Source organism: Lycorma delicatula, chromosome 7 (genome assembly GCF_047948215.1).
Source record: "Lycorma delicatula isolate Av1 chromosome 7, ASM4794821v1, whole genome shotgun sequence".
NCBI classification, from domain to species: Eukaryota; Metazoa; Arthropoda; class Insecta; order Hemiptera; family Fulgoridae; genus Lycorma; species Lycorma delicatula.
Window position 1 is genome coordinate 8921602 of NC_134461.1, and position 19072 is coordinate 8940673.

Genomic DNA, 19072 nt, shown 5'->3' on the forward strand with positions numbered 1-19072 from the left:
TTTTACAGTTGTTTGTCTAATTACAGAACGATATATATATATATATAATATATATATATATATATACAGAGTGATTCAGGAGGATAGGGCAATACTTTGACAACGCATTCTAGAGCCTAAAAATAAGAAAAAAGGTCATATATAAACATAGGTCCGAAAACGCATCGTTAGCGAGTTATACAGGGTGAAAGATTTCGCCTGAATTTCAGTTCCACCGGGTAAATTAAGGCTTTCTGAAATCTGGGAAAGTCAATTAAGGGGCAAATTCAATTGTTTCTTATGACTTTTGATCTGGAAAATAGAAAAAAATAGGTCCCAGAACTGTATCTCTCTTAGTTTCTAAGGTATCCCATGTAAAATGCCAAAAATAGGGTCAAAAAACACATTTTTTTTACCTTTGACGTACAATAACGTTGTTAAATTGGCAATAAATCATACATTTTTTAAACATAAATTGTAGAGAATTTAATTATAAGAAGATTGATCTAAATAATGTCAACAGAAAACAAATAAAATTTTAAACATGTTGACTCTTATTATCAACAAAAACTTAGAAGAAAATGTTATAAAAAAAGAAAACAGATGTGTCTAGTAGATACAATAATTTTAGACCTACGGAAAGCAAATTGGCAACACTGATTTTTTTCATCACAATTTGTTTAAATACTACTCATTTTTGTCAGTAAATTGTGGTAATATGTTAAATATAAATAACCTTTCGCTGATCAATCGTGTTTGCAGTATTACGTCGAATTTTTATCATAAAAATTTCAGAAAACTGTTTAAAAGTGTAATTTTGTATTCATTTCAATGCATAAAAATATTGCTAGAAAATATCCCCTTAGCAAAACGAATTGAAATGTATTACCAACTTGATGGAACTTTTACACATTTCACTAATGAAGTAAGGCAATGTCTTGATAAATAGTTTGCTGGTAAATGGATAGGACGTGGAGGGCCGGTTAATTGGCCACCGAGATCCCCAGACCTCACTCTGTTGGATTATTGTTTGTGGGGACGGTTGAAAAATAAGGTTTACAAGCAAAAAGTAGACACACACGATGAACTGATTGCTCAGATTCTCAACGCTGGATCTATAATCAAGGAACGCAAAGATACCGTTAGACTGGTAACACAAACTCTAGTACAATGCGTTGAAAAGTGCATTGAACACAACGGTGGCATTTTTGAAAGTTATTAAACTATATGAAATACTACTTGTAAACAGCATTTTATCATTATCATAAAAAACCAGCAAGTATTCTTTCTTCCTCCAGTTATTTTCTACTGTACATAACGAAAAAGTTTTTTCAATCTGTTAAAAATAATTCTGTTTTGTTGTTAATTAAAGTCGACATGTTTAAAATTTTATTTGATTTCTGTTTTCTGTTGACATTTACATCAATCTTGTAATTAAATTTTCTACAATTTATGTTTAAAAAATGTATGATTTATTGCCAATTTAACAACGTTATTGTACGTCAAAGGTAAAAAAATGTGTTTTTTGACCCTGTTTTTGGCGTTTTACAAGAGATATCTTAGAAACTAAGAGAGATACAGTTCTGGGACCTATTTTTTTTCAATTTCCCAGATCAAAAACCATAAGAAACAATTGAATTTTCCCCTTAATTGACCTTCCCAGAATTTAAGAAAGCCTTAATTTACCCAGAGGAACTGAAACTCAGGCGAAATCTTTCACCCTGTATAACTCGCTAACGAAGTGTTTTCGGACCTATGTTTATATAAACTTTTTTCTTATTTTTAGCCTCTAGAATGAGTTGTCGAAGTATTACCCTATCCTCCTGAATCACTCTGTATATATATTTATTTAATTACAGCAAATGAAATTAAATTTAGAAGTTAGTTTTTTCCATTTTTAAATTATTTTGTGTTATAATTATTTAAATTAGTATTTGTTTACTTATTGGTGGATTTTATTTTGCTTTTTTAATATCTGTGTAGCTGTAATAAATTTTTTCCTTGTAATTTTATTAATAATACTATATTTATTTTTAATTTCAGATTCAGATATGGAGGGTGAAAATGCTTGTTCACAAGTTCATGCGCTTAATGCTGAAGTAAATATCTTGCCTATTATTAATACGTTGTATATATTTTTTCTTTTTTTTTTCTAATGTGTTCATTGCAATCTGTTCAACTAGTAAACAATAAGCAGTCCCTTCACAGCCCTGCAAGATGAGGATGATATATATGACGTGTAAATGAAGTGCAGTTTTGAATAGAATAAAGCTGTCTAGTCCAAAATCCGAACAAATTTGGATTTTGGACTTTTTCTTAACTGCGGTAGTAAGCCCTCATTGAGAGCTTTTCAACAATATATTGTAAGTGGTACTTATTTTCATCAGTTGCAGAGTTTTAGCCAAATAAAATTTTAATTAATGAAATATTTGGATGTTACAAGGGAAAGCACATCGGTTTCAATCAGACTTATCTCCTTTTCTTTTAATTTAAATATATTAATTTATTAACAATGATTAACCTCTGATTGTAAAAAAATATATACAGTAAATAATAAATCATTAATAACAATAAAAAATAAATAAATAAAAAATATCTGAAGTTATTAATGAAATAAAATTTTTTTGTATTTTTCATTTTAAAAAAAAATGTCTATATGTAATTTGATAGGCATACAAGGAATTCATGTGTTTTCCACAACAGATTTTTTGAAATTGTGAAAATGTAGCGATATTTAGAAAAAAATTCATATAGACTAAAAATCAATGTATCACTGAAAAATCATTATCAAGTCTTTATTGAAGTATTTAGAAAAGAATTTTATATAAACCTTTCATATCTTTGAAAGTAATTAAAATTAAAATGATTTTGTTGATTACCAAATAATTTTAAAGTGTAAACTAGACTTGCATTGTAGTGTTAGGCAGAGTATTTCCAAGGATTCAGTATATTTTTTAAAGTCTACTAAAGAAAAACAGTTAGGTTTTAATTGCTGGTGTATTTTTTCAATACATGCATTAAGATATTCTTGGTATGGTTAATTTTAAATGTAGTTTTAACTCGCTACTCATGATCATAGATTTTTGTCTTCATAAGAAAATTTAAATTACACTTTCTAATTATAATTACTGAGTTATTTAACAGTAATAATAGAATTGTTTTTATTATTATTAAATATTTTTATAATTAAGAATTGTTTTTTTTTTGGAGGAGTGAAAAACATTACAATTAAATAACAGTAACTAGAATCCTAAAGAAAAATAGAGTTATCAAACATGAGGTTTTAAAAGTCTAAAAGCAAAACTAGAATGGATTTAGAGGCCACAATGGATATAAACTATAAACAACTATATAAAATATAAAAAATATAAAGCAAGGAGTATAAAGGGTTTCTTGTATAACAATAAAAAATAAAATTACCACTGAAATACAACTACCCAAGGAATTGCTTCAAGTCTATAAAATTTCTATATTAAAAAATAGGGAGAGTAAATACGAATAATGTAACATAACTATTAAAATCTGAAAATTATTTTAATGTTTCTAATATTGATGCATCCAACCCCATAGAGGAAGAACCCACCTTGTGACGCTTCTGGTCGCCAACCCCCCTCCATTCGTATTAATTTCGATTTATTCGATTTAACAGGAGTTGTCTTTCGCCCCCTAACTTTTTACATCTCACAGTAATAAGCCAGGCCTCATTGGGATGCCACCAATGTAAATGCCTCGGTAGACATTTACATCGGTGATTTTAAACTCAGCTTTTGCCTTCGCTGTAGGCCTTGTCCGGACATCTTGAATATCCTACATCGTTGCCCTCTGAACTAGCTAACAGAGTTTGCGGAAGCATGAACCCCACACCTAGTTCTACTTTTATTGAGTCAATTCTAGTAAATGTTTCGAAATTCAAGGCATATTTAACAACAGTATACCACCAAAATATTGTTCACAACAATGAAATTTAGTCCTAGTCCCCTTAGTGAACTCAACTTCAGTTCACACCCCAGACTTAGGTTAATTAACAGACAACAGTCTGGTCTACAAGGGAGAGGCGGACAGAACTCCTACTCCCACTCAGCTCCGTCACAGAGTCCTGCATGACATTTACTTGCTTTCAACCATTGTCAAGATGGACCTACACCTCATCGCTGCAAGGGTTCCATGCCCTCAGCAGTGCAGTCACCATTTCGCCGACAGTGTCATGTGCTCATTCAAAACTGCCCACGTCGAAACACTGCTACACCTCACGGCTAACCCATGACCTTGGCAGTGCAGTCGCCATTCCAGCGACAGCTAAACAGTCAAAATAATCACCACAAATACTATCTAACTGTGTCTCAATGCCATTGCCTTACCTCCAGCCAATCAATCGCTCAGACGATCCCTAGCCACCCAGGGTGCTCTATTCTACTATACCTCTTCAGCCGCCCTGCTAAGGGTGAGGAATTGGAGGAAGCCAGCCACAATAGTCCAGTCTCTGCGAGTTCAAAGAATGAATCCATTCTCTCGAGTTCCCTAACAACTTTAGTATGCTCAGCCTCGTATCAGGGACAAACATAAAGGACATGGTTCGTGGTGTCATCAACTCTGAGCACAAGCCCAAATCAACCAAACCAAACCTAGCCAAACTATTTCTAAAGGCACCTAATATTGATGCAACCCAAAAACTAACCTTAAATTAATGTGCCTTAATTAAAAATACAAAAACAGATCAATAATTAAATTCTTGAATAACTTTATCCAGCTATTATTACTTAATGAATCAATCACCTGATTTTGCCTGAAAAATTTTTAAATAAATATCTTTAAATATTTTACTCACCAATAAAGTGCGTAAAGTTGACATATGAACATTTATTCAAATGAATATGTTTCATTCTTGCTTTAAATAACTGGTTTTATCAAGCGATCACCAGTATTATGTATTATCACCAGTAATTGTGTACATAGAAAACTTACATAATTAATATCAAAGCTGGGTTCTTTTTATAATACAGTGGCAAACAAATTAATCCGAACAGAGTATTTTTTTACAAAAAATTTTATTTTTAAAAGGGAAAATGTTTAGTAGCCAAACTTACTTAAATTTAATAGTTTATGTGTCCTTTGTTTTTTATTATATAATTAATTCTCTTTGGTAGTGATTCCACTAAGGTAGAACAGTGATTTTTGATTTCTTCATCTCGAAATCAAACCTGTATCACTGAACTAATAAGGTCAGTTTTTTCAGTTTTCTTTTTAGTATGGCCCATAGATTTTCAATGGGATTCAGGTCGGGGGAGTTCCCTAGCCACAACAGCACTCAAATGTTTTGGTTTTTGAATAATTCTTTTGCTTTCTTTGTTGTGCAAGTTTCTGTTGAAAAATTAGTTCTGGGTTCTTCTGCATAAGCGGGACAATTTTTCTTTGACATATGTTAATGTATTGGTTCAATTTCATCATCCCATCCATGTACATAAGTGTTTCTGGCCCTTCATAAAACATCCCCAAAACATCTTGTTGGCTGGGTGTTTGGGAGATTGTTGCTAGTGTTCTGGTGTAATAGTTTTCTCAACTATTGACTTACGAATATAGGCTACTCTCTTCCCTTGGACAAAAAAATTAATCTCGTCTGAAAATTTAACTTTTTTTCACACCTAAATAGTCCATTCTTTATGTTCCTTTGCCCATTGAAGTCTTTTTTCTCCATAATCTGTGTCAGTAACTGCTTCTTTTTAGGTTTCCGAGCAATCCTTCCCACTGCCAACAATCTTCTACGAACTTTCATATCAAAAACATTAATCCCACTGGCTCTCAAGTCCCTCCCTATTAAGGTCAACAGCTGACAATTGTGGATTAATTTTGCTTTTTCTTTTTAGTAATCGATCCTGTATAGGTGTGGTTTTGTTTTCCCATCCAGATTTCCCTTTTCTATTTGGAGAGACGGAACCTGTTTTCTTAGACCATTTTACAATTGCATTTACAGTACCTAACCCAACACTACACTCGCTGGCAATTTGTCTTTGAGTCATTTGTGTGTCTTATGACAGAGCACCAGCCTTTGACCGCTTCCTTGGGATTATATCTATTGTTAACTAACAAGGTCACCAAAAAATAATTGAAAATGAATTATAAAAGCACAAAAAAAAAATTCTGTTTGTATATGAACTAACAACATAACCTGAAACACCAAAAAGCAAGCAGTCTGCCATAGAATGAAAATTCCCCACAACAGAACAAAATTCCCTTTGTTCAGATTAATTTTTTTGCTACTGGTAATGTTGCTGATTATTTAGAATAGCTATTTGAAGACTTCCTGATCTTATCAAGCACTTTGGAAACTAGTTGTGAAAAATGGCTGCCATTTTGGTTAAGATTGTCGTAGTCCAAATATTTTTACATCAGAATTCATTCTACAGGGTCCGGCATATAAACCTGAAGATTTTTGATGGATAATAATTAAACTGTGTTTTGTACTATTAAAACATTTAATATATCTAATTAAGATCAATTTTTGCAATTTATAGTGAATTACTTGCATAGATATTTTTTTTATTTGAATATTATGTCGTCCAAATGTTTTCCATTACTCCTCACACACTCGCTTAACCTCATTCTAAAATTTGACATTGCTCGCTCAATCATCACTTGTGGAACCGCTTCAATTTCTCGTTGAACGGCCTCCTTGAGTTCTGCAATTGACTGTGGTCGACTACTGAAGACTATGTTTGAGATACCCCCACAGAAAAAAATCACAAACAGCCAGATCAGGTGAACACACTGGCCAAGGAATGTCGCCAAATCAGGAAATCAAATGTCCAGGAAAGGTTTCTCGCAGAACATCCACTGCGATTCTTGCCATATGGGCGGTGCCACCCATCCTGTTGAAACCAAATTTCATGTCCTTGAAAGTCATTCAGTTTCAGTCGCAGAAATTCTTTCAACATGTTTACGTATCGATGTTACTGTTACTCTGCAATTTAACTCCTCAAAAAAATACGGGCCGATTATGCCGAACTTTGAAACCGCACACCACAGTGTAACATATCGACTGTGAAGTGGTTTTTCAAGAATTTGCCGTGGATTATGCGAAGTCCGATAACGGTAATTTTGTTTATTCACAAATCCTGATAGATGAAAATGCGCCTTGTCACTTAAAAGAATAATGGCATCCTGGTGGACATTTTCGAGGATGACCTTGCAAGCTGCTTTGTGAGACGCCCGATCATTTGCATTAAGTTGCTGCATTAACATCATTTTATACGGATGGAATTTCAGGTCAGCATGAAGAATTCATTGTACACTTCAATCAGAAATGGCTAGCACAACAGCACCCCTCGCTGCTAAACATCGTCGAGACCGCATAACAGCTAACCTAACAGCGTTAAGTTTTTCAGGCGTACTCACAGTTCGTTTTCATCCTGTCGGTTTCATTTTTAAAGCAGACGATGTGTTCCTGAAATTCTTCACCCACAACAATATCGTAGTCCTACTAGGAACAGACGCATGTCGATTTAAATTGAAATGTCTGCGAAATAAATGCTGTGTTATTATAACAGAGTCATTATTTTTACAATAGGCTTCGATCACAAACGCTTGTTGTTCACCCGATCATGACATAATGGCTACTGAAATAGCATGAATAGACCTGTCGATGTACAACACCTTCTCATTGACAGTGGTCCCAACATTACAATTACTACAAAGTCGTCAGATTTATATGCTGGACCCTGTATATTAATTAGAAAGTATAGTTGAATATCTAAATTATGACTTCTTTGATGGAATTATAGGTAGCATCTTAGTCTTTTATTCAGAAGATCCCGTTTTCAAATCCTGGTCAGGTATGGCATTTTTCATTTACTATAAAATTTCCATTTCAAATTCCTGCTTACAATCTTGTGGCTTATGTTGTAAATTATTCATAAAAAAAAGTAACAAATAAAAGAGTAGTATTCATATACTACTCAGCATCCCATTTCATAATACATTTTCTAATAAATAAACATTTAAAGCATTACTCCTTTTTTTAAAAATTCAGAAAGTTTTAATAATTTATTGCACACTGGCTATGATTAATTTATTGCAACAATATTTACATCTGAAGTAAATTAATTTACAGGATTTATAAAGTATGGCAACCTTAAATAATTTCTCAACCATTAAAGATAGAAAAATAAAATTTATAAAATGAACCTGCGTTGAAACAATCTATTTTTTTTTGCAATACGAGACAACCGCAACTCAAGCATCGAGGAAACCACCATAAGAAAGCCAACTAAAAAAAAAAAGAAAAAAATTTTAAATGTAAAGGGTAAGGTTTGATATGTTTTAAACGGCATTGAAAGAGAAACTGATTTTTTAAAGGGCATCTTTTCACTGTAAAGATTATTCTCATTTCATTATTCTGTTTAAAGATTATTCTTATTTATTTATTTTGTTATTTTTTCACTTCAAAATGGATCATTTTGATGTAGGAACATTTACTTAAACAATTTATTTTTTTGTAGTTTTCATTGTTGAGCAGTTATTATTTAAAAAGTACTGAGACCAATTGAAAATAGCCATGAAAACATTAAATGCCCACTATTTTGTTGTTATAGTTGTCAAAGCCACTGGGCTTTTGCCAATGCCACTGCCATTTTGGTTAAGATTGTCATAGTCCAAAGTTTTTTACATCAGAATTCATTCTATATTGTAAGCAGAAATTTGAAATGGAAATTTTATAGTAAATGAAAAATGCCATACCTGACCAGGATTTGAAAACGGGATCTTCTAGATAAAAAACTAAGATGCTACCTACAATTCCATCAAAGAAGTCATAATTTAGATATTCAACTATACTTTCTATTTAATATAGAATGAATTCTGATCTAAAAAACTTTGCACTACAACAATCTTAACCAAAATGGCACTGGGCCCTGTCAAATGATCGGTCACAATTCTACCTTTTTCATTTAAAAATTTGTATTGCCCCTAAAGTCTGGCAGTGGATGGCGTATCATACCAAAACATAGATTATTTTGAGGTAGAAGCATTTGTAAAATTTAATATTTCTATGTTTAACTGTTGTAATGTTATTTGAGGGTTCCCTTAGTTGGGATTGAGCATTAGGTTTATTAAACCATAGGTTTAGTTTGATTAAGTTTAATTATTATTATTTAGAATAATACTAGTTTTCATACGATCTGTTTTTAGTTTTTTTGCCCTTTTTGTAGGATCTGGCTTTAATAAAAAAAGGTCAGGAGGTTATATGATTGAAGCCCTTGAGACGCTTTTCACTGAAGGTTGGACAAAACTATCACCAAAAGATTCTGAAGATGTTATTGAAGCAAAAGTATTGATGGTGTAACAATTTGGCGAATGCAGGTAAATTCTTATTATTCTTTAAGTTTTGAATGATGATAATTGATAATAGATTTGAAGTTAAACTATATTTGTTTGATTCAGTTTCAAATTTTTTTCAGTTTTTGTTTTCTTTCAGCTATAACACAGGGCTGTCTCTTAGTTCCTGGTTTTTGGTGGGTTTGTCTTGTATAGTATCAGCCTATCATTATTCAATACTAGCAGACCCACCAATGCTTCGCTATTGCTAGATTTGAGTATATACAGTATCTTTCATAAGTCTAAGGACAAGTTAAAAATAACCGAAAAATCAGTATTTTATGACAAAATCTTTATTTTATACAAGTAAAAATAAAAAATAAAAATAACAGAGATAATGCTACATCATTTTTTAAATGTTTAGTATTTTGTATGACCATACGATTTTAGGCACTGCTACTATATCAGGCATTGATTCAATCAATTCCAGACATTTTTCTTTCATCACCTGTTCCCACAGACTTGCAATTTGAAGTCGTAACTCAGCCTTATTTTTAGGTTTTCTTTTACCAAGTTGCAGTGCCATCCGATTCCATAAATTCTCAATCGGATTTAGGTCAGCACTACGAGCAAGCCAGTCCAAAAATTCCACATCATTTGCATTTGCATCAAACCGTGCCTTGGTAACTCGTGATTTACAACAAGGTACGTTGTCTTGCTGGAAGATGAAATTCTCACTCGACAGATTATGGACACTAGGAAGCATGAATTCTTCCGTTGTTTTTATGTACTGTATGTTGTTCATTGTCCCATCCATTATTCTAGTGTCCAGCGCCCTCTGAAGTTATGCAACCCCACACCAAGACAGCAGGAATGATGCAGGTTGGTAGAAACTTTTCAGTTTTTGTTCACCTGACCCTAATTTCTCTGTTTGAATACAACTGGAATCCGCTTTCATCAGAAAAGACAACCCTTCACCATGCTTCTTTCAACCGGTTCTTCGTTTGCTTGTAAAACTGACGAAGTTTTGACTTGTGGACAGCGTTTAAAAGAGGCTTTGCTAATGCGAAATGTGATTCCATTCCAGATTCTTTTAAACATCTAGAAAGAGTGGTAGTACTAACCTGAATTCCATGATTTTGTGCTACTTCTGTCGCTAAATCAGGCAAACTAGCAGACCAATTAAGTTTTGATACCTTTATAATTGCTCTGTCTTACCTCATTCATGTTTTTCGTGGTCGACCAGATCGTGGAAGATCAGCGACAGTTTCTTGATCACTATATTTTTTGACGACTTGCTGTACACATGTTTTTGATATTTTTAATCGTTCAGCAATGTCTCTGTGTGTTTTATTTGCTTTCCAGAGACCGATTACTTACCATTTTACTACTACACTAATACTTTTCTTACCTGTTGTTAATAAAAAAAACTTTTCACCAACCTAACCTCAAAGAAAGAAATGCTAATTCATCACCGTTTTGGTGGATAACAGCTGATAATAGTGCCAACTTGACATTTTTAATTACTGTTGGTATGCCTGACACTTTAAAGTTTTTGAACATTAAATTTACTTTACTTTTACTTTTAAATTAGTAATTTTACTTTAAAATTTTTGAACATTACTCTCTTAAAAACAAAAATTTGATGAAAATTTTAAAATCACTTAAGCCCTTTTAACTTAAAAAATAAATTTTTTGTCATTTTTCTTATTAGTCTATTGAAAAACTCTAAAACACAGCTTTAAAATGATATCACACTCATTAGCCTAGGTTACATATTTTACGAGAAATAGTAATTTCTTTATAAAAAAACGGGCTAGCTTTAGCTCATTTAAATGACTCCATAAAATTTGAAGCATCTAACTTAGAAGCTTGCAGTTTTCACCAAAAGATTTATTTTTTAAAGCTGTTTCTCACAGACATATTAGATTTGTATGTAGTTCATAAGTTTAAAGACAAACTGACATAAACAGTTTTTCTAAGGTGTCCTTAAACTTATGAAAGATACTGCATATGGATTAAATGAACACAATTGAAAGTTTGATAAAACATTAAAAAACTGATCATTGCGGAACTTCAACAAAATTTATCTTTTCACTTTATCTTTTTTCCCTTTACCCTTTTTCAATTTTCCTTTTTTCCTGCGTGTAAATTGGTCCAGTAGATTTTTAGTCTACAGCAAACACACATGTGAACATTGCCATTTATATATATATATATATATATATATATATAATTTTATTTAAATTTAATTTAAATTTATATATATTTTTATATATATATTTGTTTGTTTTATAAATATCTTGACACCAGCACCAGCTAGTGAATATAGTGTTTGCAAAAATTTTTCTTTTCACGTGACTAATGTAAATTCTATATATGAACTAAATCAATCTATAAATACAATTTTTTGAAATATCTCGACCACAACACCACCTAGCAGGTCCAAACTAATTCAGAAACCTTCACAGGTGTGCACACAACAACTCATCAAAGTTTCATCGCAATTGAATGAATGGTGTAGGAACACATACAGGGCAAACAAACATTCATTTTTATATATATATATATATAAGATGTGGTGGACGAAATGATTCCGGAACCGATTTAAACTTTCTCCATACTTAAAATCTCAATTAAAAAAAATCGGTTTGCGCCTCCACGTTGGTTCGTCTGGATAACCAGTTAGAAACGTGGAGATTTCTACTGGTGAACTAAATCGGAATCACCTCTGGATCACATCCCCAGAGTTGTAACTCGGGAATTTATTCCCACCCAAGGCTGACTTGCCTTTGAAAGTCAAATATGGAAGGTCTTTTAAGAAAAAATCCACCGTCTGGTAAATACCAGAGAAGGCTGCACTCGGATCCGGTGGGCAGCTGCTTAAAAGGAACGGATGAAGAAATACTGGGCAGCTCGAAAGAGTAAAATAGCACGCTTTTCTCAGAAAAGATCCAACTAAAATTGACTTAAGTGGTCCCATGTTGGCCGTAAAAGCATAATAATAATAATAATAATAAGATGTGGTAAAGAAAGGAATATAATTTTAAAATATGCAGTTATTTAACCAAATTTAAATTAATATTCTACTGATCTCTGCCTTTCATCTAGAGATTTCAGGTTTGAGTCCTGGTTAGGTACTGCATTTTCACATTCAGTCAACTCCTGATTATCCATGATCGGTTTAACCGCATTGTGAACTGAGATGCCTCTCAGAAAAAAAATAAGTTTCAAAAATATGTAAAGAAGCTAAAAATCTGAAGTTTTTTACCGTTCTGCGGTAGGTTCATTCATTTCTTTACTTCTTCATTCATTTGCTACTTGAATGTGTGCTTGTTTTAAATGTGATGATGCTGTACTGTAATATGTACAGTATTAAAATTTACAAATCCTTCTGTTAATTCACGAGCACTGTGTGTGTTTGCCCATCAATTATCCTAAACAATTGGTCATAAAAACTGCTACAGACTTCTGTCGATGTGTTATCAGTCTTTCAATGCAACTAACAATGTGTTAGCATAATTCATTATGTAGGCTTAATAGATGTTTAATAGATCATTAATTTTACTTGCAGGATACTTTCAAATAATTTATACATTTAATCGTTTGTACTTTTTTTTTAAAAATAATTCTTGTATTAATAATATTCTTGTATTTGTTTTGTTTATAAATTTCATGATTTTTTTTTTTGTCTTCAGTCATTTAACTGGTTTGATGCAGCTCTCCAAGATTCTCTATCTAGTGCTAATCGTTTCATTTTAGTATATCCCTACATCCCTAACAATTTGTTTTACATATTCCAAATGTTACCTGCTTGCACAATTTTTTCCTTCTACCTGTCCCTCCAATATTAAAACGACTATTCCAGGATGCCTTAATATGTGGCCTATAAGTCTGTCTCTTCTTTTAACTATATTTTTCCAAATGTTTCTTTCTTCATCGATTTGTCGCAATACCTCTTCATTTGTCACTTTATCCACCCAACTGATTTTTTACATTCTCCTATAGCTTCACATTTCAAAAGCTTGTAATCTTTTCTATTCACGTACTCCGATCGCCCAAATTTCACTTCCATATAAAGCTGTGCTCCAAACATACACTTTCAAAAATCTTTTCCTGACGTTTAAATTAATTTTTGATGTAAACAGATTATATCTCTGACTGAAGGCTTGTTTCCCCTGTGCTGTGCGGCATTTTATATCGCTCCTGCTTCATTCATCTTTACTAATTCTACATCCTAAATAACAAAATTCTTTTACCTCCGTAATCTTTTCTTATCCTATTTTTATGTTTGGCGGTTCATCTACATTATTTCTACTACATTTCATTACTTTCGTTTTGTTCTTGTTTATTTTCATGCAGTAGTTCTTGCGTAGGACTTCATCCATGCTGTTCGTTATTTCTTCTAAATCTTTTTACTCTCGGCTAGAATTACTATATCATCAGCAAATCGTAGCATCTTTATCTTTTCACCTTGTATTGTTATTTTGGATCTAAATTGTTCTTTAACATCATTAACTATTAGTTGTATGTAAAGATTAAAAAGTAATGGGGATAGGGAACATCCTTGTTGGACTCCCTTTCATATTACGACTTCTTTCTTATGTTCTTCAATTATTACTGTTGCTGTTTGGTTCCTGTAAATGTTAGAAATCGTCCTTCTATATCTGTATTTGAACCCTAATTTTTTTTAAATGTTGAAAATTTTTTATTCCAGTCTATGTTTATGATTTGTATATGCATAAAACTCGTTTCAAGATATATACATAATGTGGTTACAGTGGGTGATAAATGAAAACGTATATTGTCAGTTCAGCAACACTAGTCATTTTAGAGAAGCTGCATAAAGGATTCACCATGAAGCAACTTTTTACAGAATATAATACTGGAGATAACACTGTGTGTGATATTTGTAAAAATAAGGAAAAACTAATTGCATTTTCATCAGCTTCAGTTTCTTCCAGTGGAATGAAGCGACATAAAACTGTGAAAAAGTCTTCTTATGAAACGCTTGATAACACTATGTTCATTTAACGAGCTCAGAGTAATCCAGTAGCTGGGCCCATTTGCATCTTGCTGCAGAGCAATAATTTTTCCAGCAGTATGAAACCGAAGATGATGAATTGTTTGATCTCATTGTTTCCAACATGTTCCTGGTAATTAGAAGATGTTTTCAACCAGTTCGATTTAACTGTTGTTTCTCGGGAAAAAAAAGAAACTGTTGTTCCACTTCAGTGTTTATTTCTACCCAATAGTAATACTGCGTAGTAAATCTGTTGAATTGCCAATTAGAGCTGTCAAACTGTCAGCTTCTTAATGAACATTAACTTGAACAAAAATAAATAAAGTCAATAAACTGTTTGCTGTTTTGTGAGAACAGGTTATTTGCCTAGCAGACTGCTGTTTTATAAATATTAAATACACTGTAAGGTAACCGCTAAGATTGATTAGTTTCAAAAATGAATTAAATCTTATTCATGAAAATACTATAATATTAAAAGGCAGAATGAAAAGGTCATAAAACTGTCAAATTTTGTGATAAAATAATGCTGCCCCACAGAATTCTGTTTTAACAATAACTGACAGAAAATCAGTAAGGCAGTTGGAAAAAGCCATTAAAATATCTTCAGTCATCCATCATATAGCCCTGACCTAGTTCCCAACAATTATTTTTGTTTTCTTCACCTTAAACATTCGCTTTCATCACAAAAATTTGACAATGATGAGGAATTGAAAATTGGCTTTATTATGTGATGTAAGTCACTGGTGTGGAATTTCTCAAAGAAATGAAAAAGCTTGTGAAATGCTGTAAAAAATATGTTAAAGGGCAGCTATGTGGAAAAGTAGTAAATAAATGTGTTTTTATCCATAAATTATCAAGGTTGTTCATATTTCAAAGTTTTGTTTTTACTTCAAAATGGATGTTAAAAACATGCTTCATTTATATAAAGGTGTTTCTAAAATGGTTGGCTGGATACACTTTTTCAGATTCTACTTGTAAAATTAAATAAAAAATATCCTTAGGAAAAATGGTGATTTCTCCTTCGTTCTCCCTCTGTTCGCCATTTTCTTATTTTTATATAAAAATTTATATCTCAAGTTGTGATTGGCAAATCACATTAATATTTGGTTAATTATTAACAAAAAATCAGGACTTAAATACTTTTGCAAATTACAAAGTGGCAGCAATGTTTATTTTTCAATTTTTTATATCTCCATAAATATAAGTTTTATCAAACTAAAATATTAAGCCTTATTTTGAACAAAATGACATTTTGTTAACAAATAGCTGAGTTATGGCAGAAAATTTATGTTATAATTTTGTGTTTGTTTTCATGTCCACCACTTTAGGTTCAATTTCATTAATTGTTTTATTTATCGTTAATTCTAGTATTGTAAATTAGTATCAAATTAAGTAATAATTTACTCACAATAAAATCGAATATTACATAATAATAAAACAATCGATATTACTTTTACACTTTTGAATAATTTTTCTACAGCGACTATTACTGCTGATCATGTTAATAATGTTAAAATGAAGCTTCTTTCAACAGGAATGGTGTTCAAAACTACCACAAACAGTGTATCTGCAGCAACAAGAATCTTCATGGTACCTTCCAATTTAGCCATCAACAAAGATTTTCCCTGAACATATGGGCAGGTATTTTTAATGACTATCTTTTGGGTCCTGTCATTTTACCAAATCATTTAATTAGAGAAAATTATCTTGCTCATTTGGCTGAAAATCTTCCACATTTTTTTGAAGACATATCTCTATAATTAAGAGTGAGTTTCACCATGATGGAGCTCCAGCACATTACAGTCAGTCGGTATCAGATTTCCTGCATGAAACTTTCAATGAAAAACAGATAAGCCATGAAGGGCCAGTGTTCTGGTCTGCCCAACCACCTGACTTAAACCCTCTTGACTTTACCTGTGGTGCCATTTGAAACATATTGTTTGTTTATTCAACTCCAATACTCAACATTGAGGATCTTCAGCAAAGGATCCAAAATGGATTTCAAGAAATTATGAATAATCCCAGAATTTTTGAACGGTTTAGACAATCTCTCGGTAAAAGACTGGAGACTCGTGTAATTTCTGTTGCTGGGCACTTTAAACCTCTCTTTTATCTTTTAACTGTTTATTTTAAAAAAAGGTGTACCTGATGTTCTATAACAATTAATGCAAGATTATCACAGGTAGTTGTTTTATTTTTTTAATTATTAGGTTTATTATTGTAAGAGAATTATTAATTAATTTGATACATATACATTACTAGAATTAACAATAAATAAAAACAATTAATATTTAATTTTAAATACAGACTTTTGGTCAGGTGATTTTAGAGTAATTAACTCAGCTTCAAATAATGGGTAGGCAGGAGTAGGTTTCATAATGAACAAGAAGATAGGGAGGAGAGTGGAGTATTTCAAAACACATAGCGATAGAATCATTGTAATAAGGATAAAATCAAAACCTAAACTGACAACGATTGTTAACGTCTATATGCCTACAAGCGCCCATGATGATGATGAGGTAGAGTGTGTATACGAAGAGATTGATGAAGCAATTAAACACGTAAAAGGAGATGAAAATTTAATAATAGTTGGAGATTGGAATGCAAGCATTGGAAAAGGCAAGGAAGGAAATATAGTGGGTGAATACGGGCTGGGCAGAAGGAATGAAAGAGGCGACCGACTTATAGAATTTTGCATGAAGTATAATTCAGTAATTGCCAACACCCAACTTAAAAACCATAATAGAAGAATATACACTTGGAAAAAGCCAGGCGATACTGCAAGGTATCAGATAGATTATATCATGGTTAAGCAAAGATTTAGAAATCAACTCGTTGACTGCAAAACTTACCCTGGAGCAGACATTGATAGCGACCATAATTTGGTGATAATGAAACAGTAACAATAGAAGAACATAAGAAAGAAGCCGTAATAAGAAAGGGAGTCCGACAAGGATGTTCCCTATCTCCGTTACTTTTTAATCTTTACATGGAACTAGCAGTTAATGATGTTAAAGAACAATTTAGATTCGGAGTAACAGTACAAGGTGAAAAGATAAAGATGCTACGGTTTGCTGATGATACAGTAATTCTAGCCGAGAGTAAAAAGGATTTAGAAGAAACAATGAACGGCATAGATGAAGTCTTACCCAAGAACTATCGCATGAAAATAAACAAGAACAAAACAAAAGTAATGAAATTAGTAGAAATAACAAAGATGGACTGCTGAATGTGAAAATAGGAGGAGAAAAGATTATGGAGGTAGAAGAATTTTGTTATTTGGGAAGTAGAATTACTAAAGATGGATGAAGCACGAGCGATATAAAATGCTGAATAGCACAAGCTAAACGAGCCTTCAGTAAGAAATATAATTTGTTTACATCAAAAATTAATTTAAATGCCAGGAAAGATTTTTAAAAGTGTATGTTTGGAGCGTCGCTTTATATGGAAGTGAAACTTGGACGATCGGAGTATCTGAGAAGAAAAGATTAGAAGCTTTTGAAATGTGGTGCTGCCAATTTTCATATCTGGAAAACTCACTTGTGACTTGTAGAGCAAGCCCTAACAGATTATGATCTATATCAGATGTGAAAATATTAGAAGAAAAGATTATGAGAAGAAAAAATTATAAGCTTTTGAAATGTGGTGCTAAAAAGGTTCATCAAATATTTAATAAATACAAATATTTTTATTTAATTAGTAAACTTAAAATTCAAAGAATAACATTAATTATAAATAAACACGTCTTATATCTTTATCACTTGTTCATAAATAAGATTTATATAAATTACTGGAGGTAAAAGATTATAGATGTAGAAGAATTTTGTTATTTGGGAAGTAGAATTACTAAAGATGGACGAAGCAGGAGCGATATAAAATGCAGAATAGCACAAGTGAAACGAGCCTTCAGTAAGAAATATAATTTGTTTACATCAAAAATTAAACAATCGGAGTATCTGAGAAGAAAACATTAGAAGTTTTTGAAATGCGGTGCTATAGGAGAATGTTAAAAATCAGATGGGTGGATAAAGTGACAAATGAAGAGGTATTGCGGCAAATAGATGAAGAAAGAAGCATTTGGAAAAATATAGTTAAAGGAAGAGACAGACTTATAGGCCACATACTAAGGCATCCTGGAATAGTCGCTTTAATATTGGAAGGAAAAAATTGTGTAGGCAGGCCATGTTTGGAATATGTAAAACAAATTGTTAGGGATGTAGGATGTAGAGGGTATACTGAAATGAAACGATTAGCACTAGATAGGGAATCTTGGAGAGCTGCATCAAACCAGTCAAATGACTGAAGACAAAAAAAAAATTAATATTTAATTGAATTGAATGTAAAGTGAAGGACATGAAAACAAACACATAATTACAGCATAAATTTTCTGCCATAACTTGGCTATTTGTTAACCAATTTAAAAAAATAAAATGTCATTTTGTTCAAAATAAAAGGCTTAATATTTTAACAACATTTTAATAAAACTTATATTTACGGAGATATAACAGACTGAAAAATAAACATGGCTGCCATTTTGTAATTTGCAAAGGTATTTAAGTCCTGATTTTTTTCTAATTTTACAACTTTATTACAAAGACGCTTACCAAATATTAATGTGATTGCTCTATCTGAACTTGAGATATAAATTTTTATATAAAAATAACAAAATGGCAGACAGAGGGAGAACGAAGTAAAATTTGCCATTTTTTCTAAGGATATTTTTTGTTTAGTTTTACAAATAGGATCTGAAAAAGTATAGCCAGC

At 31.9% G+C, this 19072-nt stretch overlaps 1 protein-coding gene across 2 annotated transcripts in view; it reads left to right on the plus strand.

The window, feature by feature from the left end:
• Positions 1–19072, plus strand: part of LOC142327936 (uncharacterized) — a 66490-nt gene that overhangs the window by 25391 nt on the left and 22027 nt on the right. Inside the window, exons 5-7 of one of the 2 annotated variants that reach the window (XM_075371326.1) lie at positions 2023–2342; positions 9180–9330; positions 15843–15949. In XM_075371326.1, the coding sequence (XP_075227441.1) occupies positions 2023–2135 (113 nt within the window). In that variant the 3' untranslated portion in view covers positions 2136–2342; positions 9180–9330; positions 15843–15949. Of the gene's footprint in view, positions 1–2022; positions 2343–9179; positions 9331–15842; positions 15950–19072 lie in introns of those variants that run through there. The other variant, XM_075371327.1, reaches the window with a different exon arrangement.